This window comes from Lepus europaeus, chromosome 7, assembly GCF_033115175.1.
Source record: "Lepus europaeus isolate LE1 chromosome 7, mLepTim1.pri, whole genome shotgun sequence".
Classification (NCBI taxonomy): domain Eukaryota; kingdom Metazoa; phylum Chordata; class Mammalia; order Lagomorpha; family Leporidae; genus Lepus; species Lepus europaeus.
In genome coordinates, this window is record NC_084833.1 from 94,429,686 (window position 1) to 94,457,381 (window position 27,696).

Below are 27,696 nucleotides of genomic sequence, written 5' to 3' on the forward strand. Positions count from 1 at the left end.
CTCTGACAGGAAGTGGCCGAGCCCGGCTTGGGGCCGCGAGCGCTCCGGGCGGGCAACGTGCCGTTTACGTGGAGCGGCGCCACGCCCCCTGCGCAAGACGCCGGGAAGAAGGGGGTGGAGCCGTGCTAGCGTCCGCGCCATCAGGCCGGAGGTGGTGCCGAGGGCCGGTTTCAGTATATGGTTTTCCCCGCCAAGCGGCTGTGCTTGGTGCCATCCATGGAGGGCGTCCGCTGGGCCTTTTCCTGTGGCACCTGGCTGCCGAGTCGAGCCGAATGGCTGCTGGCGGTGCGGTCGATCCAGCCTGAGGAGAAGGAGCGCATTGGCCAGTTCGTCTTTGCCCGGGACGCTAAGGCAGCCATGGTACTACTGGTCTTTGGTATTTAGAGTCCAGGAAGCAGCTGTTGGGGTGGGAGGTGGGCCGGGCTGTGGAGACCTCCTGGCCCGGTGTCCTCGCCGTGCTCGGGACCACGAGGGGCCGGCCCTGGCCCGGCGTGCTCGCGGCCTGTTCCCTTCGGTCTTTGTAGCCGCCTTTGAGGCCTCCCTCCATCGCTATAAAGTGAGCTCCTCCGCTCTAATTCAAAATTCGAGACGCTGTAGAGCCAGAACCTAACTGTAGAGAAGGATTGCCCAGTAGTTGTGTTTTTCATACTATTTTATATTTTTAGTTTATAATTCTTTTTTAATGGAGTTCATAGCCCAGGCTTAGTCTGCCTGTTAAATATCCCACCTCAGTCCAAAGGCACCTTGCACGTGGTAGGCCCCAGAAAGCGTGTGACTTAGTTCATTGCATTGTACACCAGAGGACTGGGAAACACGAAGCCAGTCTCTGCTTTTACCCATGGAGACCCAGGGAGGATACGGTCCTAGGCTCACTCTCCTGATCGGAAAGCTTGGAAAATAGTATCTTAAGCAGATAAATATTAGTTACATATTTTTGTGCAACAAATGGAAAACTGGATTTCAAAATAAATGCCACTTAGTGCAGTTTGAAACAACTGCCAGTTACCATCACTTCAAAGACAATTATTTTCTTGAAAGTGTTCCCATATTGAAACAATTATCCATTTGAAATGTGGGCCCAGTTGATTTTGGAAGTATGTTGGTGACTGTTCTGTAGATTTTTTTTAATAGTTTGTCAGAGATTGTTTAATTAATTTTAAAGCCTAGCTTTATTCTCTATTTTATATATTTTTTAATGTATAATGATATTTTATATTTTAAAGAATATATTTTCTGTCATGCCTTTGGAATCTTTTGTGTATTCATAGTAATTTCATAATTAATGGTGAGAGAATGGAACAAGAGTGTGTGTTGTCAGTTGTTGGTTCTGAGTGATCATTGTAGTACATAGGATCTAGAAAAATCATTGGTACATATGAACAGATGTATGTACAGTAGGGCTGTAAGTATAGAGTCAGCCTAATGTCCAGTAACAGAAGTAGTCAGTACCTTTATTGTACCTCAGAGCAGTCACAGGTCACTTAGTGACAGAGATGTGGTCTGAGAAATGTGCCACTTGTACAAACATTATAGAGTGCTATGATTTCACAAGGTGATAATTGTGTCATTGACTGAAAGTTATGTGGCACATGGCTGTATTATGAAATAATTGTGCTACAGAGAAAAGTGCATGGGATAATACTAATACTTTATAAATTAAAAAGCTAATACATGATGGACTACTGTATATGGTAACACTTCATATCTGTGTTTCTATAGAGAGTTAGTGAAAATTTAGGCAGATGTACATGTGTTTAAATACTTAGAGAAACAACTGGAAGGATGCCTGCATGGAGGTGATTGCTAAGTAAGTCTCTAATGTTGTGTCTACTTAAGCTTAAATCTTAATGTAGTGTATTTAATGATTATGTTCTTTCTAAACTTTTAGAAACACCAAAAAATATGTTTTGTTAATTATAGACCACATACCCATATCTTTAATACACATCAATACAGACTAAATGTTTTATGTACTTACCAGGCTGGTCGTCTGATGATAAGGAAATTAGTTGCAGAGAAATTGAATATCCCTTGGAATAATATTCGTTTGCAACGAACTGCAAAAGGAAAACCAGTTCTTGCAAAGGACTCGTTGAATCCTTACCCCAATTTCAACTTTAACATCTCTCATCAAGGGGACTTTGCGGTGCTTGCTGCTGAACCTGAACTACAAGTTGGAGTTGATATAATGAAGACTAGTTTTCCAGGTAATGTTGCATTTTTGTAGTACAGAAGTTTAATGTCTTAATTTTTCAGTTCTTATCCATTGATTAATCTCAGGTTAGGAAATATATTATAGCTATTTAAATTTAGGTGGCTTTGCTTAATACTCCAGGCAATGTATGTAATAGACTATATATCTGAAAGGGGTATATTTCATTGAATATTTAGCAGACTTCCACATAAATGATAGGTATCCATTACTGAGGATTCATATAATGCTTTTCCTAAAGTGAAATATAAGGATTTTCTTTTTGAATGGCATCTCGATTTGTACCTTCACTTAAGCATTTACCACAGTTTATATGTAAGTTGTTTATTTAACAACTGTCAATGGTAAGATACATTGTATTTTTTTAAAGATTTATTTATTTACTTGAAAGGCAGAGTTACAGAAAGAGAGGGAGAAACAGAGAGAGGGATCTTCCATCTGCTGGTTCACTCTCCAAATGGCTGCAACATCAGTGCTGGGCCAGGCCAAAGCCAGGAGCCAAAAGCTTCATCCAGGTCTCCCAGATGAATGCAGGGGCCCAGGCATGTGAGCTATCTTTTGCTGCTTTCCAAAGTGCATTAGCAGGGTGGAGGATCAGAAGTGCAACAGCTGGTATTTGAACCAGCACCCTTTATAGGATACGGGCACTGCAGGTGGTGGCTTAGCCTACTGCCCAGTAGCACTGGCCCCACATTGTAGTTATTAGAGATACATGTATTTGTACTATATCTAAATACAGCTTGTTTTAGCACATTTTTATAAGTTGAAGAGCAAGCCTCACCAAAATATTTGAGTTGTGTATATATTGCCTTAGAAATTTAATACTTGTGGCTTTAGGAACTGCTAATGTTTATTGTAGAATTGAGTTTACCAAAGACTATTTTAATATGATACACTAAACACAGTTCTGTTAATTATCCTATAATTATCATAGTCACTAACTTTTAGTGAGCATGTAGTATATATGTCATGGCATTTTTATTAAATACTTTACTAACATTTTCTGTTTTAATTCTACCGAACTGCCCTATAATGAATATGCTATTATTTTTTACAAAAAGATAATAGACAGGAAAAAGCAACTGGTAGGAGAACTGTTCCTGCTTTCACAGTACAACTTACTAATCTTCACCTGGCCTCCACAGGATCTTTGCTTATGTGATTCTATCTGGAAGGCTTGTGTTAATTTCATACCCAACCCCATTTCTATAGAGATAATTCTTAATTTATTTACTGGTTTGACTTCACCTCAGCCTTACTTTATGGAACCTTTTGTGAAACTTCACTCTAGGTTTCTTTGTTGTTGGCACTTGTAAAACATGTTTCCTTTATTCTAATTATCACAACTTAAAATTATTCATCAGGCAGATGGATTGTCTTTTCCTTGGTCCCTATAAGCCACATGAGAGCAGGATTTGTGTTAACCTCATCAGGGTTTGATCCTGGTGCCTGGTACATAATGGTGCTTAAAGAGTGTTGAATGAATACTGTGCTGCTGTAGTATAGGCTTCAGAATATGTGAAGTCTCTGGATGTTCATAAACCTTTCCATTACAGCTTACTCAAGTTTCCTCAGCAGGAGATTTCAGAAACATTGTCACAGGTACTTGACCCTGACTCCATTGATAAACTTTAATACTTTTTTTTTTTGCCCTCCGGAACTTTGCATTTGCATGTTTTAAGGAAAGGTTCTGGTATTCAGCAGGGTCTGAAAGAACCACTGATGACAGAGTGAGCATGGGAATGAGCCCATATGTTTTTACAGCTTTTTGCTGTTCTACATGAAATTTTCCTAAAGTTAGAAAATAGCAGAAAGGCCATTATTCTTTAGACTGCAGTCAGCACTACTGTGTAGTAAGGTTAGCCCAGTTGGTTGCTATCTGCCTGAAATTGATGCCTCTCAGAAACTGATTTTATTACCAGTTGACTTGATGGGCGTTATTGCTTTATGGTCAATAGTAGGTGAACAAGTAATTACTAATTGAAGCTTTTAAGAAATGATGGGAAAGTAGTTAAGCAAGAAATTGAAGACTTAGTTTCCTATTACATCTTTTCTTAGACCTTTCATCCCCACTTACCACCTTTTTTGATCTAATTTGACTAATGACACCATCTAGGCCTTTCTCTCTCTTTCTCTCTTTCTCTCTCTCTCTTTGTTTCTTATTTATTTATTTGAAAGAGTTACAGAGAGAATGATATATATTCTATCTGCTGATTCACTCCCCAGATGGCTGCAATGCTGGGGCTGGGCCAGAGCTGGGCCAGGCCAAAGCTAGGAGCCAGGAGCTTCCTTCAAGTCTTCCACACTGATGGTAGGGGCCCAAACACCTGGGTCATCTTCTACTGATTTTTCCCAGTTAATTAGCAAGGAGCTGGATCTGAAGTGGAACAGCCAGGATACAACCCGCACCCATATGGGATGCTAGTGTCACAGGCAGTGGCTTTACCTGCTACACCACAATGCCAGCCCCCATTTCTTTTTCTTTGACTGCTTCATTGCCAAGAAACTATTGCTGTACCCAGCAACATAAAGAGGAAGACCTATTTTCTAGCTGTTACTAGTGTTACCATGCCTCTGATTTCTAAAGTATGAATACACACAGCATGATTTCTTGGTGAGAGTACATTTGAATTGTTCTGCTTACCCAAATAAATGAGAAAATTGAACTAGGGATATTTTTAAGTGTCTTGCTAAGTGACAGAAAGTAAAACTTAGGATAGCAGCAAGGAAAGAACTGCACTTTTTACTGAGCATTGTTATTGTCAACTGTCCAGGCAGAGCTTGGGAGTGGGCTGGTAAGGGGGCGGTTTGCATCATTAGTGTATTGACAGACTGTTGCCATTAACGCCACTATTTGCAGTTTGTTTTCTGTTTGTATAAGAAAATATCTAAGGCTGAGTGATTTATAAAAAGATTTATTTAGCTCACAGTTCTGAAGGTCTAGAGCACGGCACTGGAGTCTGCTCAGCATTTAGTGAGGGCCTCATGTGCCTAATGCATGGTGAAGCAGTGGGTAGGTAGAGCAGAGAGGCACATGTGCAAGAGGAAGACAGAAGGGAGATTTTTATTAACAATTCACTTTGCCATGACTAATCTAATCCATGAGACTTGACTCACTCCCATGAGAATTGATGTAGTCTCAATAGAATTAACCCAATCTCAAGAATAAGGTATTGGTCTGCTACCAGTACAGTACATTTCTCAACATGAGCATAATGGGTTTGCTTGGTCATTGTCCTAAGTTGCCAACCTCAGTTGGGAATTCTGTTTTTTTTTTTCTTTTTGTTTTCTGATTCTTATCTACCATTAAAGGCACTTGCAGTTATAAAGAAGGAATAATTCAATGAATTGTTCAGTTTTGTTGCCATATGTACAAAATAAAGCAAAATAAGGTAGTCAAGATGTAGTGTATGAATTATATTCTAAAATTGGGAAAATAGTAATGGTCTTTCCCTATGGTTTTCTGTTTACATTTTTTTATTTAAAAATTTTTATTTTCATTTTATTTGAAATGCAGACAGAGATCTGTCCACTGGTTCACCACCCAAATACCTGCAGCAGCCAGAACTGGACTAGGCTGAAGCCAGTACTGCAGAACTCAACCAGAGCTCCCACTTGGGAGCAGCCATTACCTGCTGCCTCTCAGGGTGCACATGAGCAGGAAGTGGATGTAAAGCAAAGGAGGTGGGAGAGGCAGGTGCTCCGATGTGGGATGAGTGTGTATCATGTAGCATATTAGCTGCTGGGTCAGACACCTACCCCTATGTTTACATCTTTTATCATAAACTTTGCCAGATGTTAGAATTAACAATGGGATACATTAATGATTTTAACTTAAATAATTTGAATTGATTGTATCGTGGAATTGCTGTCTAAAGTGGTCATCACATAGAAAGTGTAAGTTCCGTGCAGTAGGTATAAAGTAAATATTCATATGATATGGTAGCCAGGAAGGTGATAGAGCCTGTTTCTTATCTCTTTCCACCACACCATGTCTCCTGTCCTGTTATACAATAGTTTCGTAATTGGTTCTCCCTTTTCTCTTGTATTCTCACCCACTAAGTACATTTTTCATGTGGAGTGGGATAGTTTTTTGAAAGACCTGTGGGCGTTTTATTAAAACTCAGAAGTTGATTCTCATTGCATATAGAAGAAAAATCAGCCTCTTTAACGTGGCTCTGTTGTCTTGTCTTCATCTTGTCACCATTCTCATATCTGTCTACAACTTGTAGTTACTCTCTTTGCTTACAGTTTTCTATCCATACTATTCTTTTATTACTTTGACTCCAGTGAGAATTTTCCTGTTCAAGGCCATTGCACAGAAGCGGATTCTTTTGCCTGTTCTCCCTACTCTTTGCTTTACTCTGTGGAATTTGAAGGATGAGTTAGTAGCCAGTAGTTCGACAGGACCATCTAATCTGCTTTTTCTTCATGGCCTTTCTCATTTGTTATTATAACTTAATTATTTGCTTACTTATTTTCTGTTCTCATTAGATTTCTTTAGGAACCATTCTTTCTTGTGCTTTTTGCACAGTATACCTCCTACACAGCAGAGTAGTCTAGCACATAGTAGGAACTCAGTAAGTGGTTATTAGATACACATATGATAGAAAGGAGTTCAGGGTATTGGTTTCCTTAATTTCTTTTAAGAAAACTTCTTAAAATTGTTGAAAAGTAAAAATATAAGTACATATTATAGTGAAAAGCTGTACTGATCTCAGGTATTTTACATGTTTATACTTCAGTCTCCCCAGTTTGTCCCTAGATAATGTTAAATGTTAAATGGGTAACTTAACTAACAAGTGATAGAATCAGCATTTGACCACTTGACTCTTGGAACATTAGTACTGAAGCTGTTTTTTTATTTATTTAAATTTTTTTAAGGATTTATTTACTTATTTGAAAGCCAAGAGAGAGAGAGGAAGAGAGACAGAGAGAGAGAGAGCTCTTTCATCTGCTGGTTTACTCCCCAAATGGCTGCAGTGGCCAGGGCTCTGGACCAGGCTGAAGCCAGGAACCAGGAGCTTCCACTGGGTCTCCCAGGTAGATGCAGGAGCCCAAACACTTGGGCCATCCTCCACTGCTTTGCCAGGTGCGTCAGTAGTGAGCTAGATTGGAAGTGGAGCAGCTGGGACTCGAACTGGCACGCATATGGAATGCTTGTACTGCAGATAGTGGCTTAACCTGCTGTGCTGCATCACTGGCACTGAAGCTTTTTTTTTTTTTTTTTTTTTGGTAAAGATTTATTTATTTATTTGAAAGGCAGTTACAGAGAGGCAGAGTCAGGGAGAGAGAGACACAGAAATAGAGAGAGGTCTTCCATCTGCTGCTTTACTCCCCAAATGGCCACAATGGCTGGAGGCTGCTCCAGGAGCTGCTTTTAGGTCTCAAGGGGCTCAAGGACTTGGGCCATCTTCCACTGCTTTCCCAGGCAATAGCAACGAGTTAATCCACAGCACTGGCCTCCTCTGAAGCTTTTAAAGACTGTGTGAATGTATCCACTTAATACATATTTTAAATTGTGTCTATGTGTTAGTTTCCAAGGCACGTCTGTCTCCATGTCTTAAAACAACAGAAATGTATTCTCTGACATTTGAAATAGAAGTCATTTAGGGTTTTGCAGGATTGTTGTGCTTTCTCTGAAGATTTCAAGAAAGATTTCTTCTTGCCTCTTCCTAGTTTCTGGTGGTTACTAGCAATTGTTGGCTTGTAGCTGCATTAGTCCATTTTCTACCTCTCCCTTCACATGGCCTTCTTCCCTGCCTCATCAAGTATACATCTGTCTGTGATGCCTCTTAAAGACCTTGATTACATCTGCGGACTCTACAATGTCATATTATGAGGTTCTGGGTGGACATGAATTTTGGAAGATACTCTTTAACCTAGTATATAATAAATCTTCTGCCCCTTCGCCCAAAATTTACTACAGTTCATCCCACATATAAACTAACTTGATCCCAATTCAGTATCCCTGACTCTTTACTTATTCCACATTTACCTCTGTATCTAAAATCTCATCTAAGTACCATCTCAAAAAGTTGCAAATCTCATGTGAATATCTTAAATCGGTATGGTCTGTCTTGAGGCAAAATTCTCCATCTGTGGTGAAACCAGAAAACAGGTCATCATCTGAAATGCAAGGGTACTTCAAAGAGTTCATGAAACAGTGGGATTCTATTTATATTGATGTAAAGAAATTTTGAAATACATAGTTTCTTAATTATATATATATATTTTTTAAGATTTATTTATTTACTTGAGAGGTAGAGTTAAAGACGGAGAAAGGGAGAGACAGAAAGAAAGGTCATCCATCTGCTGGTTCACTCCCCAGAGTGCCACAACAGCTGGAGTTGAGCCGATCTGAAGCCAGGAGCCAGGAGCTTCTTCTGGATCTCCCATGTGGGTGCAGGGGCCCAAGCATTTGGACCATCTTCCACTGCTTTCCCAGGCTATCAGCAGAGAGCTGGATCGGAAGAAGGGGCAGCCCAGACTTGGCACCCATATGGAATGCTGGTGCCACACGTGGAAGCTTAGCCTACTATGCCACAGCACCGGCCCCTACATTTTCCATTAATGTTTTAGAAGCTGAGGATAGACATTCCTGTTCCAAAAGGGAGAAGATGGAAGGGAATAAGGGATCATGGTTCCCAAAGAAGTTCAAAACCCAGCAGGGGCAGATTGTGTCTTCTGATACCTCTGGAACAGCACCTCTCTCTTGGCCCTCTTCCTTGCTCTGTGAAGTCGTCTTTGATGGATGGCATTCTCATCCAAGTAGTTCCAGCTGTGTTGGCCTGTTTATTGCTTGTGTCTGTTAATGCCCATACATGTTGATGTACGTGCATTTTAATATGCCCAGTAAGAGCAACTGAAATTCAGTGCTGCATGGGTGGTAAATCTCAAGATTCAGTTGTCATATTTCAATCTAGTGTTTTTTCTGTTAAATGCTGACCACTTCCAGATAACCTTTATCAGTCACATGGAAGAGGATTTGAGCTTGTAGTTTGTGAAATATTTTGGCAGCTCAGACATTTTTGTTTCATATGGGGTTTGTATCTTGATACATTGATAGAGAGCTGATAAGTTAGGCATTATTAGGTGGAATTAACTCAAATATTAGAAGACTGTTAACCTCCATAGAAGCGAGACTATATGTAATCTGGCTGTTTGTAATCAAGTACTTAGAAAATTAAATTTGGACTTCCCAATATGATTTACTATTTTACGATTTATTAGCTAAAGCTATTTTGATACTTGGCAGCAAGCACACAGACGTTACTTAGTTCCATCTCCCCGGAACCTTCTGAACCTCCCCACCCTCCAGCAAAAAAAAAGACAAAACCCTCCATCTTCTTTAAGAAGAATACTAAATTTTAACTGAGGTGCTATTCTATATAATCACATTGGTGACTTTGTTTTAGAGAGAGATGCAGGTGGGCTGTGAGGTCTGGTACTAGTAAGATTTTTTTTCACAGGCCTGCTTAGTAGCTCAGAATATTGGCTATAAATGTTTTGTTGTAGGTTACCATTATGTTGGATATAAATGTTTTTAGTTGCTGCATGGGCTTGGTTAATTGATATTATACATTATTTTGTTAGTATCTAACATTGCTTTACTTAAAAAATAAACTGTAAGATGAACAGTCAAGTTTCTCTAAACTTGGCTGATCATTCTGTATGCTTTTCAGTAGTTTTTGTATTTTGTATATGTGTGTAAGTTTTTCAGTGTTACATTGTATGCTTAAATAGGAGAAAGTATTAGACGTGATACATGATATTATTAGGAAGATTTTCCACCTTATGTGTACAATAATTGTATTATCTACAGATAGTTTGAGCAACAAATTTTTCTGTTCTACTGATTTATATTCTAATTTCCTAGGTAAACTATGGACTTAATGTAATATTCATCCGCTGTATTTTCACCATCATGCCACAGTGTGGCACTGTTGTGTTTTGACTGAGTATTCACAAATGTTTTGTTGCTGACAAAATGCTTATTTTGTGGATTAGATAAGATGCTCTCAAAAGTACATGAAAATACTGTTGTATCAGACACTTTTTTAGCTGTATGTAATGAGCTGCGTGATTCCCACCTCTGCTACTGAATATAATTTCCTGCTGGTGTGCACCCTGGGATGCAGCAGGAGGGCTGAGTTGTTGAGTCCCTGTTACCCACATGAGAAAACTGGATTGAACTTCTGGCTTCCAGTTTCCGTTTCCACTGTGGGCATTTAGCGAGTGAAATGGTGGATGGGGATATCTCTCTGCTTCTCAAATATATAAAAAGAAGTAAGCTTATTTTTTAAAAAGTTACATTGGAGGAAATCAACATATATAGTCACAGTAACCACTTAAATTTTTTTAGCTTTCTACCAATTTCCACAAAACTGCAGCGAAAGAATTATGCTTTTTTTCTCTGTTAGACTCATATAGCAAAGTAAAAATTTAAACCCTAAAATAGTACAACATTATTTAGGAGTGCTTGTTGTGAATTTCTGATAAGTATTATGTGTAAGAAGTTTCCTTTTAGCTATTTGGAATTCACAACAGATATGACTGCTAATGAGAATTCTTTGCGATATCTCTTAAAACAGCTATGTTTTTCTACTTAATTATTTAATAATTCATAGAATTTCTCTGATTTATATTAAACTACCCTTCTGTTTCTGGTCTGACCCCTGTTTTTCATTGTATGCTATTTTAATTTCCAGTTACTTTGATTTAATATTTAATATTATTGTGACTGTATTCAAAAGTGAGTTTAGCTTATGGCTTTCTCTTTCATTTTTTTTTTTTTAAGATTTATTTATTTATTTGAATGTCAGATTTATATATAGAGAGAAGGAGAAGCAGAGAGAGAGAGAGGTCTTATATCCACTGGTTCACTCCTCAGTTGGCCACAACAGCCAGAGCTGCGCTGCTCCGAAGCCAGGAACCAGGACCCTCTTCTGAGTCTCCCTTGCGGGTGCAGGGGCCCAAGCACTTGGGCCATCCTCTACTGCTTTCCCAGGCCATAGCAGAGAGCTGGATCAGAAGTGGAGCAGCTAGAACTTGAACTGGTGCGCTTGTGGGATGCTGGCGCTGCAGGCGGCAGCTTTTACTCACTACGCCATAGTGCCAGCCCCTAGGGTTATTAATAGTTTCAGTGTTAGGGTGACTTTTTCTCTGTTAGAACAATTGCTTTTTTGTTTTGTTTTGTTTTTTAAAGATTTATTTATTTGAAAGGCAGCTACAGAGAGGCTGAGGCAGAGAGAGGAATAGGGGGTTATCTTCCATCTGCTGGTTCACTCCCTAGATAGCTGCAATGGCTAGAGCTGGGCTGATCCGAAGCCAGGAGGCAGGAGCTTCTTCCAGGGCTCCCACACAGGTGCAGGGGCCTAAACACTTAGGCCATCTTCTACTGCTTTCCCAGGCCATGGCAGAGAGCTGGATCGGAAATGGAGCAGCTGGAAATCAAACCAATGCCCATATGGGATGTTGGCACCACAGGCAATGGCTTTACCCACTATACCACAGCACTTTAATTCTTCATTTCCTCAATTAACAGGTCGCGGTTCAATTCCAGAATTCTTTCATATTATGAAAAGGAAGTTTACCAACAAAGAATGGGAAACCATCAGAAGCTTTAAGGATGAATGGACTCAGCTGGATATGTTTTACAGGAATTGGGTATAATTTCTGTATAATTCTGTTTTTTATGTATTCTATTATCTTCACTGAGTTCCCAATAGTGCATATAGTGCTTGAAGTAAATGGGTGATTACATAAGAACCTTAGGGTTTTTATGCATACAGTATTACATGATGGTGACATTTTAAGAAAAAAATGACCTGTAATGTTCAGTTGGAAGGCACTTATTCTTAAAGCTAAAGCAAAATACTTCATTTGTCACCATTTATAAGAAATATTTTTGTCTTAAAGGAATTCATACACGTGAACCTTATTTAATAAATACTTAAGTAATACCTGTTATATGCCAGAAGATATTTCAAGCTCTGCATAAATTAGTTAATTTAATTCTCATGACCATAAGAAAGGGGCTATTATTGTTGCAAGTTATACCTGAGGGAATGGAGGCACAGAGAGCTTAAATTGATTTGTCTCTTAATGGTCATGTGGATGGTTTGTCTCCTTGCTATGTTAAAAGTAAAGAAAAAACAAAAAACATAACCATAATGTAATAAAGGAGTTAAAAATGCAGGTATTGAACCTATAGATTCTATGACAATTTTACTTTATGAATAAGAGAAAAATGTCTTGTCTACTTTAGGCATTGAAAGAAAGCTACATAAAAGCCATTGGTGTTGGACTAGGATTTGAATTACAGAGGCTTGAATTTGAAATATCTCCCTTAAACTTGGATATAGGCCAAGTTTATAAAGAAACACGTTTGTTCCTGGATGGTGAAGAAGAAAAAGAGTGGGCATTTGAGGTAAGATGTTTATTAGAATTAATAGAACAAGAATTTGCACATATTATGCATGTATGTGAGATTAATTTTGGGGGAGCTTGTCATTAAATTGATACAACTAGAATACAATCCTGGTGCACTAAAGGTGAAATCAAGGATACTTTTAAGAGCATGTTACATTTTAGTTCATATTAAAAAGCTGAATCATTGTGAGTTAAGGAGAACTGGAATGGAAAACAGGCTCTGAAATAGAGGTTTTTTTGTGTAGAAATAGCCCAAAGGTGGCTATTTTGGTTGGACTGTAACAAGGGAAATTGAGAGGTTCATGAAGGTCCTTACAGGTTGGATTACAGATTTTGATCTCTTTCTGTATTTGGTTTCTGTTACTAGCAATTCCTGATTACTAGTGAGAGAAACCTAACACAAACTCACTTAAATTAAAAAGTCATAAGCTACTACGGTGATTGATTCATCATTGAACTTCGGAATGAACTAGAATTGGGTAATAAGGTACTCAGAGCTCTTCATTTACTTTTGGCTCTCTATATGTCTGTTTCATTTCCCTCATTCACTCATTTGTCTGTCTCTGTATCTGTTTGTTTATCTATCTGTGAGAGATTCAGAGAGACCTTGACAGAGAGAGCTCCAATCTGCTGAGTCACTCATCTTCTATCAGAGAACTCAGAGCCAGCTCCAATTTGCTGATTCACTCCGCAAATGCTTGCAGCAGCTGGAACTGGGCCAGGCCAAAGCCAGGAGTTGAAAACTCAGTGCTACTGCCTCTCAAGATCTGCAGTAGAAGGAAGCTGGACTCAGGATCCAGAGCTGGATATTAAACATTCTTTGATATGTGACATGGGCATCTTAACTAGCATTTTAAAAACACCCAGGTTGTTTTTCCCCACTCTTGTCTGTCGTCTTACATACAGTTTTCTTAGTTTCTCTGGACTTTATGGCAGGAAATACTGCTGCCTACTACTATTGTATGTAGCAGTTTAAAAAAACCAAGAAAACCTGCTGAACTCCTTTCTGTTCTGAGCCCACAAACTTGGGGGAGGAGTCTCCCTGACCTTGCTTGTGTTAGGTGTTATATCCAGACCAGTTACTGTAGCCAGTGAAAGTGAAGTGGCCATTGTGAATGTGCTGTTGTTCTGTTTCTGCTATAATCACCAGAATGATGTACAAAGAAGGCAGTTCTGAGTAAGGAGTTAGAGATGCTGCATAAAAGAGGAAGTATTTATTAATTTTCTCAGGATGATTTAAAAAGTGTTAAATAGGGAGTGATTAAATTTGTATTTTAAGAAGACTAAGTCCTGTTTATGCTGGAATGTGGAGATTAAGGAAATTGAGGTTTAAAGGTATTATGAGCAGTTCTCTGACTTGCAGGGCGATCTCTTGAGATTTATGGTACTAGAAAGTGAAAGGATTGTTAAGTTTGAGATGCCTCAGAAATACCTAAATGTAGATATCAAGTTGGTATACAGAATGGAGGATTGAGTTGAAAAAATTATTATCATTAACATGTCCATGGTTGCTAAAGCCATGGGATTTGAAGTTGAAGCTAAGATTACCTAAGGAACAGCCATAAATTGGATCCATGGAGAAGATCAGATTGAAGTCATGAGATTACTTAAGTTAGACAAGATAAAGGCCTAGGACAGAGACTTCAGAATACTAACATCTAAAAGAATATGGAGGAGACTGAGTGACAGTGACCAAAATGATACATTGGGAAATAATAGGATCCAAAGGCGGAAGGTATTTTGAGGAAGAGCTTTGTCAGAAACTGCTAATTCTGACAATGATAGTGAATTTTACTTAGGATCCTATATTTGAAAAGATAATACAGATTTTCAAAATATAATCAAATTAGTACCTTATGTTTTCTTAAAGGGGCAAGCTTGAGCCATATGAAAGTTCACTTACATGGAATCTTTTATGTTCAGAAATGCTAGTTAAAAAGCATTTACGATACATTTTTTTCTATTTATCTTCAGCAGCTGTACTGTAGGAAATAAGTTGCATGTTCATTTCCTCAAAATTTGTAACTGAAAAAAAATCAGAAAACTGAGAAGCAAGCTATAGCTAACCTTTTACTGCAGTCTTAATTATATTTAATAGTAATTTTTGTTGACCTGAAAAAAGCTCTTAGATATATTTTTATGGGCATAATGCTTATATTATGATGTTCTGTAAAAAATAATCTTTGCAGCTAGAAAACACATTTATGTAGACATAAAAAAAGCTGTTTGGAAACACTCTGGAGTATAGTAAGAAGCAGTGGAAGGCAGTTATGTTTTTTATTTAGAGGAAGGTTAAACTCTTTTAACACCAAATTTCTGACTTTAGCAAGAATTACTTTTCAGATCATAGCCTTTCTTCGTTTTGTTTAAGCTAGTTTAAGTTACTAGTGTAGCAAAAGTAGTGACCAAGATTCAAGCCAACCTATTTATAGAGAAGTATGTTTGTGTGTAGGGACAGAAATATGAGTTTGGTAAGATGATGCACTGGTAGTCTCTGTGGCCTCTGAAATACAGTAGAGAACATTAAGAGAGTTTGTAGGAAAACGTACTTTGTGTATCCAGGAATTTAGAGGTATGAGGGTACTTCAAAAAGTTTATGGAAATGGCATAGAAAAATACGTTTATTTCAGAGCAAAATATTTTGTAATTCATGCGTAGGGTTTTCATAACATGCATTTTCCATGAACTATTTGGAGTGTCTGTATATGTGTGAAGATACACACTTTTCATCCAAAGGAATTTGAGGGCAGGATAATGGCTGGAGTATGCAGATAGGAGGTAAGAGTCAGCAGACTGACCAGCTCTTCTTCTTTGGGTGATGAAGGTGTCTGAGTTCATGTGGCCTAAACAGATGCTCTAGAACAGAGCCAAGGGCTATTTGGGTATTTATAACATCACTCATGGGCCATACAAAATAGCCAATTTAAAAATTAATCTTCCATTAGTTTATTAAATTTTGAGGCCTACCTGCGGTTGCCTTGGCAGGACTGGACCATATAATTTTGTGAGCAGTATGTGGCTGTGGTCTGAATGTTGCCAGCCCCTGCTCTATAACCTGATAGCCACTGGGCTTAAAGTATCTTCAAAGGATCCCAGCTGAAAGGAATCTTCCCACCACAAAAAGAGGCATTGGAGATTCTACTGTGTATTTATTACTGAGACCAAGAAGTCAGTTATTAAGTATACTGTTAGCTCCAGGGAATGATATAGAACTGAAGAACTAGAAGTGGCTCTCCAAAAATTCCAGATATTCACCCCATGAGATAAGCTAGCATTTGGATACCTCACAGGGACCAGGGCTCCTGAATCTGCATTAAAATATCACTGTTATTACTTTGCCTGTTTCTTCGAATCTCCTTCTCTGCTACTTAACTTAAGGAAACCAGAGAAGAGGAAGAATGGAAGAGGAGGGTAATGCCAAAGAGGAGAAAGTGCATTAGTTTTAGGATTGAAATGGGATTTGATAGCTGAAAGTGACTGAATAGTTATAGGATTTCCCTAGGTTCTTATTTAGGAACTAGAAAATAAATCTCTCTGGACATATTTGAAGGAAGCTATTGAAGACAACTAAGTTTTTGACTCTGTAAACATTTTTTTTTCTGTTCAATGTGCCACGTGTGAAAATCTATATGAGGGGTCGGCGCTGTGGCGCAGTGGGTAATGCCTGCAGTGCCGACATCCCATATGGGCGCCGGTTCTAGTCACAGCTGCTCCTCTTCCAATCCAGCTCTCTGCTATGGCCTGGGAAAGCAGTACAAAATGACCCATTGGGCCCCTGCGCCCGCGCGGGAGCCCTGGAAGAAGCTCCTGGCTCTTGGCTTTGGATCAGTGCAACTCTGGCCGTTGCAGCCAATTGGGGAGTGAACCAGCGGATGGAAGACTTCTCTCTCTGCCTCTCCTACTCTCTCTGTGTAACTCTTTCAAATAAAATCTTTAAAAAATATGAAAAAAATTAAAATCTATGTGAATGAAAATAGAAAACAGTGAGGAACGGAAGGAGATGGAAAGGGCAGTATCTTTCTCAGAAACATGGTTGAGACTATAAATAACAATTCTAGGTCTGGATCTGGAAAGAAGTATCTACTGGCCCCCTAGTAAAATGATGCAGAGGTTAAGGGTACTATCTTACTCAAACAAAACCAAAGAACAGTGTCATCATAAGCCATAGAGAAAATCTGTATCCCAAGAGAAGAAAGAGCTGAAGACGCTGAAGAAAGAATATGAAAATTATTAAGAAAATGAGGATTTTAAAAAAAAGTGTTTAGTGTCTTTGATAATATATAAGAAGAATGTGTATCTATGAAATGGAATCTGAGAGCCTTATGAACAGAATGAAGTTGTCATAGTGTAAGGTAGATCGTTTATGACTCCTTCTGGGATAGTATGGCAAACAAAGGACTAAATCCTGAAACTTTTAAGATTTTTATTTATTTGAAAGGCAGCATTATAGAGAGGGAGAGACAGAGCAATCTTCCATCTAATGGTTCAGCACTTAATAGCAAAGTATATGGCACAGTTTGATAACTGATTCATCAGTTGTAAAATAGCTTTTGTAGTTTCACTGTGTCAAATTTCATATTTAAATGATGCTGGTAAGGTCTGAATAGACATGATGAAACTTTACTTTGAAATGAATCTCATTGAATTTTGGCTTGTTCCAATATTAACAGATTGGTTGAACTGGGCATCTGGCATACTAGCCAAAAGACTGAATGAAAACTGACCATTGCGTGATTACCTCTGGTACTTTTTGATACAGATACTACAGAACTGCTGATCTGAGTGATTTTCCAAAAATAATTATAGTCAAAATAATTCTGTGTTCATAATGTTATCAATGTATTCAGTATAAAGAATAGAAGACCCTGAATCAAAGAAAATAATCTTGTTTATAATAATGTAATAAATATTGTGAGCTTGGTGTTTGATTTATGGGAAAATATTTTTCTTTAGGAGCAGGGTAGGAAGTGACAGTATCTGTTAGTATTTTAGACTGTTAGAAATGCTCAAAATAGTACATCCATGAGTAGTATTCGTTGATGTCCTTAACATATAATTATATGTAAAGATTATTTTTACTTCTTGAAATATTCCATGTGTATAAGAACTGTATGCTAAATTTCTGAAAAATTACTTTAGATATTTTTAGGTCCATACATTCAAGTTTATTGTGTGTTTGAAGATAAATTTAGTCAGGGCTGGCGTTGTGGCATAGCAGGTTGAGCTGTTGCCTTCAGTGCCGGCATCCTGTATGGCCACTGGTTTGAGTCCCGGCTGCTCCACTTCCCATCCACTGCTCTACTTCTGATCAAGCTCCCTTTTAATGTGCCCGAGAAAGCAATGGAGGATGGTCGAAGGACTTGAGCCCCTGCATTATATGGGAGACCCTCCAGGCCCCTTGATCCTGGCTTTGATCTGGCCTGGCCCCCACTGTTGCAGCCATTTGGGGAATAGACCATGATGGAAGATCTCTCTCTCTCTCTGTGTCTCTCTGTGACTCTTTCAAATAAAATTAAAAAAAATTTTTTTTAAAAAGATAAGTTTAGTCTATTAGATCTTCTGAATCTTAGTCTTATGTCTTTCTTCTTTATATTGTCTTAAATTAATTCTTACTGAATTTTAGTTTTTATAATATGGATATCCTAAAATGTGAAAATATGAAGGAAAGGATAAGATATGAAAGATCTCAAAGTTCTATTTATGATTGAGGTTTACTGTTTTAGTTGGTGTTTTTTGGAAGAATGCCTCAGAAAAATGGCTTTTCAGTTAAAATTCTTTTTAAAACATTGCTCATAATTTTCTCTGGTACTGCCTCAGTATGTATTTTTTATTTATATATATATATATATATATTTTTTTTTAAGATTTACTTTATTTATTTGAAAGACAGAGTTACAGAGAGAGGTAGAGACAGAGAGAGGTCTTCCATCTGCTAGTTCACTCCCCAGATGGCCGCAATGGCTGGAGCTGCACCAATACGAAGCCAGGAGCCAGGAGCTTCTTCTGGGTCTCCCACACAGGTGCAGAGGCCCAAGGACTTGGGCCATCTTCTACTGTTTTCCCAGGCCATAGCAGAGAGCTGGATTGGAAGAGGAGCAGGTGGGACTACAACCGGCGCCCATATGGGATGCCAGCACTGCAGGCCAGGGCTTTAGCCCGCTGTGCCTCAGCGCCGGCCCTGTATGTATTATATTCTAAAGCCTCAATCCTCTTTCTCTCACACACAGGATCAAATAGAAAATTGCATGTTTATTAAGTCTATCATGATTCTACTGTGATTTTCCATAGTCTGTGTAGTATATAGTTCAGTAAATGCTACAAACAATATTATAAGTTGTTTTATTTTTTAATAAATAGATGTTTTCAGCATGTACAAAATTAACAACACCAGTGAAGGACAGCGAGTTACTATGGCATAAAAGACACGACAACTGGATGCAGTACTTGACTGCCTCTTGCTCATTACTTGTCTCCTGAGGGGGAGTATATTTGTATGTGCATGTGTATGGAGATAGAAGAGTTAGAAAATGTAAACAAAGCTATATTGAAATTTACATATTTACTTTTATTTTTCAGGAAAGCAAAATAGATGAGCATCATTTTGTTGCAGTAGCTCTTAGGAAACCCGATGGATCTAGACATCAAGATGTAAGATTTTAAGATTTCTCTATATTCTGAAAAGCATAAATCAGTATTCTCTATTGATAAAAACAATAATTTGCCTTATATCAGGCTAGAAGTTTATATATTTTTAAGAGTGTAGATAAAGGGCCGGTGCCACGGCTCAATAGGCTAATCCTCCGCCTGCGGCGCCGGCACACCGGATTCTAGTCCCGGTCGGGGCGCTGGATTCTGTCCCGGTTGCCCCTCTTCCAGTCCAGCTCTCCGCTGTGGCCCGGGAGTGCAGTGGAGGATGGCCCAAGTGCTTGGACTTTGCACCCACATGGAAGATCAGGATAAGCACCTGGCTCCTGGCTTCGGATCAGCCCCGTGTGCTGGCGGCGGCCATTGGAGGGTGAACCAACGGCAAAGGAAGACCTTTCTCTCTGTATCTCTCTCTCACTGTCCACTCTGCCTGTCCAAAAAAAAAAAAAAAAAAGTATAGATAAAGAAGTGTTTATCAAATCTTTATCTGAGATTTCATAAAAACTCCTATGTTAGTACATCTTTATATTCATATACAGTTAAATATTATACAGAAAATAATTTGATAATACTGTTAGAGTACTCATATTTTCAATAGACATAAAAGGCAATCACTCTTAGTCATTTTAACAATAATTTATTACCTGGTGAATTGGGGCTATGTTGACTGTAAGGGTACCAAGTTTAAGGTTGGGGAATTATGAATTACTCTGCATTATTGAATGCGCTCAATCTTTATACTTACAATTTCAAATGTGAGAGACCTTGTGTAATAATATAGCATAACATCAGTCTCAGTTTGATCACATCTGTGTAGTAGTCAAACAATTTAGGGTCAAAAAACTCTCAGTCTGCATGTAGTTGGGATTGTTTGGAAGTGATTGAAGAATACAGTTACATTTAGAATGTGGCTTGATCAATGTGTATTGCAATATTAGTTCTCAAAAAAAATAGAATGATTTGTTCAAGGATTAAAATTCTTCATAGATTTTGTTTCTTAAAAAGGGATGACATATTAAAATTAGTATCTTTTATGAAGATGTTCTGACCCAGTTTACCTGTTCTTAGGTCTTAGCTTTAAATTCATTACAAATACCTTATATTTTTTGAGGAGGTTTATAGGTTTCTAAACATTTGCCCATTAAGTGCTACTGCTTTATTTTCCTGGCTAGAATCTGTTTAGGCAGCATTGTCATGGTGGGAAGACTAGGTGTCAGGTACAAGTTTGCCATTTACCCTGTGTTGTGTAGGCAAATTGAATCATTTGATATTCCTGAACTTTAATTTCCCCAAATATAGAATTGAGATAACCATATTACAGCAAAACCATGAGACATACATTATATTAAATAAGTAGTACAGCTAGTTATAGTACTGTATAAGACTTAAGTACTTCTATACAGATTCAGTATCCCTTATCTGAAGTACTTTGGACCAGAAGTGTTTCAGATTTTGAGTTTTAAAAAATTTTGGAATGTTTGCATATACATAAGGAGGTATCTTGGCGATTGGACCCAAGTCTAATCACTGACTTCATTTATGTTTCATACACATCTTAATTACGTAGCCCAAAGTTAATTTTCTGCAGCATTTTTGCTGTATCTCTGTTTTTTGAATAAGACATGTCACATGAGGTCAGGTGTGGAGTATTTTGCTGTGGCATCATGTCCACACTCAAAAAATTTTGGAATTTGCAGTATTATGTGTTCCATATTTTCAGATCAGGAATGTTCATTCTGTACTACAATGTATAGAATGTTAAGATCTACACTCTTGAGTCATGAATAAGGGCTCTATTTCAGAGTAGAAGATGCAGTTAAATTTAATGTTCAATAATTTCCTAAAGAAATGTGTTCCATCTCTGTACAGTCATGGCAGTTTTTTCAGATTGACCCTTTAGATGGATCCACTCTGGTATTTCTCAGAAGTCAGCCACTATGGGACACCTCTATCAAAATACCTCATCTCTAGTTAAAATTACAGGATTTGGGATCTCTTTGAAATTCTTTCTACTGATTCTAACTTTTTTGGACTTGAGGCCCAGTATATCTACATGTTATATAAATACCACAGGTTTTCTCTTTCATTTATTTATTTTTATTTGTTACATTGGTAACTCTTACATGAGAAGTAAAAACAGTATTCCAGAAATCCCACTATGTTGTAATTTAATACTATTGAAGTGTATTTCTGTCTGTCTTAATTTAATAATTTAAAATTTATGAGTGTGATACACAGTTATGATAATTGGGTAATTTTTTCCCCTTTTAGGTTCCATCTCTAGATGATTCTAAACCAACCCAGAGGCAATTTACTATTCTCACCTTTAATGATTTAATATCATCTGCTGTTCCCATGACACCTGAAGATCCTTCATTTTGGGACTGTTTTTGTTTCACAGAAGAAATTCCAATACGAAATGGTACAAAGTCATGATATGATTTCCTAACAAAAGGGAAACAAAAAGTATAATTTTCCATATTCACAGAAAAATAGATGCCTGTTAGTAGCAAATTTTATTGCAGAAAATGGTCTTAAGGAAAATTGAAAATTTTTTCTCTTAAAAAGTGAACTTCAGTTCCAATAGCTCACTAAAATATATATTTATCTCTTTTCTAAAATTAGGTTGAATTGCTAGAAATAGAATCTAAAAGTGATTTGTACTCATTATAGAAAAAATAGAAAAATGCAAATTTGCAAAAAGGAAACATTTAAATTCTATCATTTAGATATAACTGCTCTTAGACCTTGAGTGTATTCCAGACCTTTTTCTTGGCAAATGAATCCATATTAACTTTTTAAAAAAATTTTTAAAAAATGAGAACATGCTGATTTATAATTTAGTTTTCACTGTACAAAAACTGTTCCTGAGTTTACCTCTGTGACATGACTTAAAGTGATTCTAAAGTATTCACTTGTACAACTGATATCAGGGTGCTTTGGGGAGAGGTAACAAAAGTACTGGCATTATTTCATGTAACACAATTCAAAAAATTGTCATTAAGGATGTGGGTTTTTCGTTTTCTTTTTTTTTTTTTTTTTTTGGACTTGGCCTCAGTTTATTGGTTTTTACCTTGGTCTCATTCCTCTCCCAATCACAAGAGCTGCTATTTCATTTCCTGGTTTAAATCTTCATAAATCTGCATCTAGAAGTCAGGACATACCATTTTCCCCCATTTGTCTGTCATTTAGGAAGACTTCTTCCAAAAGCCCCTAGAAAACTTCCCCCAGTTTCCACTGACTCACATCAAGCCACAGAGAAAGCCAATGTTTAACATTTTTAGACTCTGTTAAAAGTAGACTGTTGTAAACGAAGAAGCTATGGCAGGTTTGGCAGAAATGGCAAAGTCCATTGCCTGCCGAAAGAAAGATGTGGCACAGTGTACTCTGTTTCCTCTGTGTTAGACATTTGGTTGTTGTGATTTATTACTGTTAGCAGTGATGCAGTAAATGTCTTACATTTTGAGGTCCTTGCTTAATTATGTCCTTAAGAAAGTTTTTAGAAGTGGAAGAATAATTGGCTCAAAGTGCTTAAATATTTTTAGAGCTTGGTAAGTATTGCCGTATTGCTCTTTAAAAGATTGTGCAATTTACACCTCCAGTTAGTAGTATGTTAGTGACTATTCCCCACTATTCCTGGTCAGCTATAGGTATTATTTTTTTCCAGTGTGTTTAGTCTTTGCCACTACAACTGAAAAATGGTATGTCATTTTTTAGATTTGTATTTTCATTACAAATAAGGTCGGTATATCATTGTTATTTACTGTATTTCCTTTTTATGAGCCTCCTATTCATTGCCTTTGTTTTTGTTTGTCTATTTGTTTTAGTTAATAGGACTTAATTTAAAGTGGGAACATAATATATAAGATGCCAAGACCATCATATTGATGACAACATCTACTAAATTGTTGTAGTGCATGTCTTGGAGATTGAAGTCTTGTTGTTAAATATCAAGAAATAAAATAATTTCATTTTTGTATTACTAACATTAAAATTTGTGTGTAAATTATACAAAATTAGGTATACTTGGCTTAGTAAAAAAAACTGGAATGTTTTATAATTTTTTAATTTTATTAAGCATGCCTCCTTATTTCAAGCATAGTAAGTATGTGTTTAGAAAATACCAAGTAGCATTTATAAGAGAGGCAGTATTGTTATTCCTAGCATGAGTGTATTGGTGATATGAAAAACAATTTGTCTTGTCATTGTACTAATAAAATGATTTAACATTTGGTATTTGTTTATTCTTACCTACTCTGTACAATCATTTTTTGTTTGTACTATTTCCTGTTGCAACACTGAATAATCTAGTAGTTTACCATGTAGAACCGTGAGTAGCCTCAGAAAATTGGGATTCTGAGATTGGATTACTCACATTTGATGCATATACAAATAAATTCCTTATCAGGGAGATAGATGCTTGTAATTGGTGGCAAACAATGATAGAGCTGCTTGAGTTATCATTAGAGATGATATGGGGCAGTAGAGTGAGTACAGGTGAAGGACACATGTTGGAGAATCAAGTGACTGTGGCACTTAGTCACCATGGTTATAGTGGTTGTTGTGAGAGCTGTTTTTTGCATGTGCAGAGTGTATACACAAAAAAAAGATAGATTGAAAGTAAAAGTAGAACATCAGAAAGCAATTTTAAGGGTCTATGTTTTTGTTTGTAGCCACAAGACAGAAGTGGCTAAAGATCAAGTCTAAGACTTCACTGTAAGATTGCAGAGTTGTAGTACAAAGTGCTAAGTAGTACTGGATCTCATGTTGATGTAAAGGCATTCATATCGAAGGAATGCTCCCTTCAGAAATAACAGTGAGGCTGAGAGCTTTGAATCTCCCACCTTTCCATGAACCTTTCCTTACTGGCAAAAGCAGTCCCTCCTGGCTGAGGAGAACAGTTTTTCTTCCCTCTTAATCCCCCAGCAAAAGAAAACAATTACAATGAATTCTCCTAAGACAGTTTTTCTCATAAGGGAATATCACTTAGGCTCAGGATCCTTGTCCACTATCCATCTTTTCTGATTGAAAATAAAGTAGATGCCAGCATACTCAAATAAAGGAGTACACAATTGTTTCCAGGAAGGTACACCTGTTAGAAGAGCTGCAAGCTATTGCCACTTGGCATTGGTAGAAGTATGGGAGTGAATTCTAAGGTATTGGACCAAAAAGGATGCTTCAGGCATGCTTATGTGGGTGTATTCACATAGGAAATGTGATTAATTTAGGTTAGTTAATAGAAAGCTAAGTTGAATGGTGATGAAATGTCAGAATTTCCCTAGCCTACTGTAAAGGAAAGAATTCAAAGTCCTAGAAGGATGGGAATTATGGATCTGCTCTTTGCAATCCTATTCATTCATCTTCTGAGGAATAGGCCTTAGAGGGTAGTTCGCTAAGGAGATATATTCTTAAAAATTATTAGTACATGAGTACCAACATGCTTGAAAGTTTTTGTGGTATCATCTCTATAGGTCAGAGATGAGTTGGAGATGCTACATTGGATTAGGATTACTTGTTTTCCATAGGATATTAAGATTCCAGAATTATTGAAACCATGAGATGGTACTTAACAAAGTAGTGAGGGTCTTATGTCACCAGGATTTCTGATGATGGTTCATTGATTATTGCTAGATCTGTTTGGCACATTAAAAAATTTAGATCTGGTGGGCGTATACTGACAGGAATCAACTGTGGAGATGATTCATAGGTTTTTTGGGGCATAAACCACTTAAGACTTAAAGATCCCTTGAGGGGAGATAGTTTCCCTTGAAAAGGAGTCTTGTAATGTGGCCACAAGCATATTAGATAAGTACTTTTCCGGGCTTTCCAGCAACACTCTGTCCATTCAATGTGATGATAGTTTACTGGGGGAAAGAGAAATAGAACTGTTTAGATACTTGTTCTTCTTCTTCTTCTTTTTTTTTTTTATTAAACTTTTATTTCATGAATATAAATTTCCAAAGCACAGTTGGATTACAATGGCTTCCCCCTCCCAAAACTTCCCTCCCACCCACAACCCTCCCCTTTCCCGCTCCCTCTCCCCTTCCAATCACATCATGATTCATTTTCAATTCTCTTTATGTACAGAAGATCAGTTTAGTATATATTAGGTAACGATTTCAACAGTTTGCCCTCACATAGCAACACAAAGTGAAAAAAAAATACTGTTGGAATACTAGTTATAGCATTAAATAAGAGTGTACAGCACAATAAAGACAGAGATCCTACATAATATTTTTTTTAAATTAATTAATTTTCTATGCCATTTCCAATTTAACACCAGGGTTTTTTTTTTTTTTCATTTTCAATTATCTTTATATACAGAAGATCGATTTAGTATATAATTAGTAAAGATCTCATCAGTTTGTACCCACGCAGAAACACAAAGTGTAAAAATACTGTTTCAGTACTAGTTATAGCATCACTGCACATTAGACAACACATTAAGGACAGATCTCACATGGGATGTAAGTACACAGTGACTTCTGTTGCTGACTTAACAATTTGACACTCCTGTTCATGGCATCAGTAATCTTCCTAGGCTCTAGTCATGAGTTGCCAGGGCTATGGAAGCCTTTAGAGTTCGCCGACTTTGATCTTATTCCGATAGGGTCATAGTCAAAGTGGAAGTTCTCTCCTCCCTTCAGAGAAAGGTACCTCCTTCTTTGATGGCCCGTTCTTCCCACTGGGATCTCACTCACAGAGATCTTTCATTTAGGTCTTTTTTTTTTTTTTTTTTTTTTTTTTTTTCCTTTTCCATGGTATCTTGGCTTTCCATGCCTACAATACTCTCATGGGCTCTTGAGCCAGATCCGAATGCCTTAAGGGCTGATTCTGAGGCCAGAGTGCTGTTTAGGACATCTGCCATTCTATGAGTCTGCTGTGTATCCCATTTCCCGTGTTGGATTGTTCTCTCCCTTTTTTATTCTATCAGTTAGTATTTGCAGACACTAGTCTTGTTTGTGTGATCCCTTTGACTCTTAGACCTATCAGTGTGATCAATTGTGAATTGAAATTGATCACTTGGACTAGTGAGATGGCATTGGTACGTGCAATCTTGATGGGATTATATTTGAATCCCATAAATAGTTTTTAAAAATAGAAGAGAAATACTGTAAAAGTTCATGTTGCTGGACTTTCTGTAGGGCCAGTGGTTTGGGAATAAAGGATTATTCCCTCTAAAGTAAAAAAAAAAAAAAAAGCATCATCATACAGTAAATATCACAGATAAAGCAGTATGATCCTTGATGAACTTTTGAATTTTGGGGGGCAAAACAGCCTTTTCTGATATGTCACTGTAATCCACTTATCACATAGCTTCTAAGGCTGCCAGTTTGGAGGGCATTTGAGGATTCTGTTAGGAAATGGAAGCCACTACGAAGGTACCAGGATTAGAGTTTAATACAGAGAATAGAACTTACAAGAATGTGAAAAGAACAATTTTTATCATTCATTGAAAGCTAGAAGTAAGATGACCTAACTTTAATTCACTTTGAATTTGTGGTTTTGTTTTACACCTAATTACCTGTATTAAATTCCTTTCCGGAAAGATGGAATAGACATCCTTCCTCCTATTCCTTCTGTTAAATACAACTAAAATCCTTGACCATTTGTATTAGTTTCTGTGGCTATTAGCAACAAATTAACACAAACTTTGTGGCATAAAAGAACAGAGATTTATTCTCACAGTTCTGAACAACAGAAACCCAAAGTTTGTTTTACCAGGCAGAGAACATGGTGCCACCAGAGCTATACTCCCTCTGGTTACTTTAGGGAGGAAACTGCTCCTTGCATCTTCCAGCTTAGTGGCTGCCTTCATTCCTTGGCTTGTGTGCACTTCACTGTGTCTTGTCCTCTTTTGTGTGTGTCCAGTCTTCTGTGCTTGTCACTTAGAAGGATGCTTTTGCTTGCCTATAGGGCTTACCCAGATAATCCAGGCCCTCCTCCCCATCTCTAGAACCATAACTAAGTCACATCTGCCAGCTCTTTTGCTATATGAAGGTTCCAGGGGTTAAGATTTAGTATCTTTGGATTGCATTATTCAGCTTACTGCAATATGTCCTTCAGTAGCTAAATGGTTAGACAAACTGGTATGTCCAAACCATGCAATACTACACAGTAGTTAAAAGGAAAGAACTATTGATAAACACAACAGATTAGATAAATATCCTGAGTTATGCTGGGTGAAAAAAGCCAATTCCCAAAGGATATTTTTCTTTATTAGTCAACTTGTATAACCTTCTTTAAAAGAAGAAATGGAGAGATTAGTGACCCCCAGAGTTAAGAAGGTGGTGGTGGAGGGGAGGGAGGTATATGTAACTAGAAGAGTAACATGAGGGATCTAGGTGGCAATGGTAATGCTGATATGTATTTTAGTTGTATCTGTCAAATTACTGGGTCTGATA

The 27,696-nt window shown here is 37.6% G+C and overlaps 1 protein-coding gene across 1 annotated transcript; it reads left to right on the top strand.

The window, feature by feature from the left end:
- Positions 1-115: 115 nt before the first annotated feature.
- Positions 116-23,523, top strand: AASDHPPT (aminoadipate-semialdehyde dehydrogenase-phosphopantetheinyl transferase). Its single transcript, XM_062196951.1, has 6 exons — positions 116-360; positions 1,982-2,207; positions 11,760-11,881; positions 12,483-12,644; positions 19,223-19,294; positions 21,563-23,523. The coding sequence occupies exons 1-6, from the start codon at positions 178-180 to the stop codon at positions 21,725-21,727; spliced, it is 930 nt and encodes a 309-aa protein (XP_062052935.1). The 5' UTR covers positions 116-177; the 3' UTR covers positions 21,728-23,523.
- The last annotated feature ends 4,173 nt before the right edge of the window (positions 23,524-27,696 follow it).

Coding starts and splice junctions, on each gene's coding strand:
- AASDHPPT (XM_062196951.1), top strand. CDS start 178: ATGGTTTTCCCCGCCAAGCGGCTGTGCTTGGTGCCATCCATGGAGGGC. Junction 11,882..12,482: donor ATATGTTTTACAGGAATTGG/GTATAATTTCTG, acceptor TGTCTACTTTAG/GCATTGAAAGAAAGCTACAT. Junction 19,295..21,562: donor ATGGATCTAGACATCAAGAT/GTAAGATTTTAA, acceptor TTCCCCTTTTAG/GTTCCATCTCTAGATGATTC.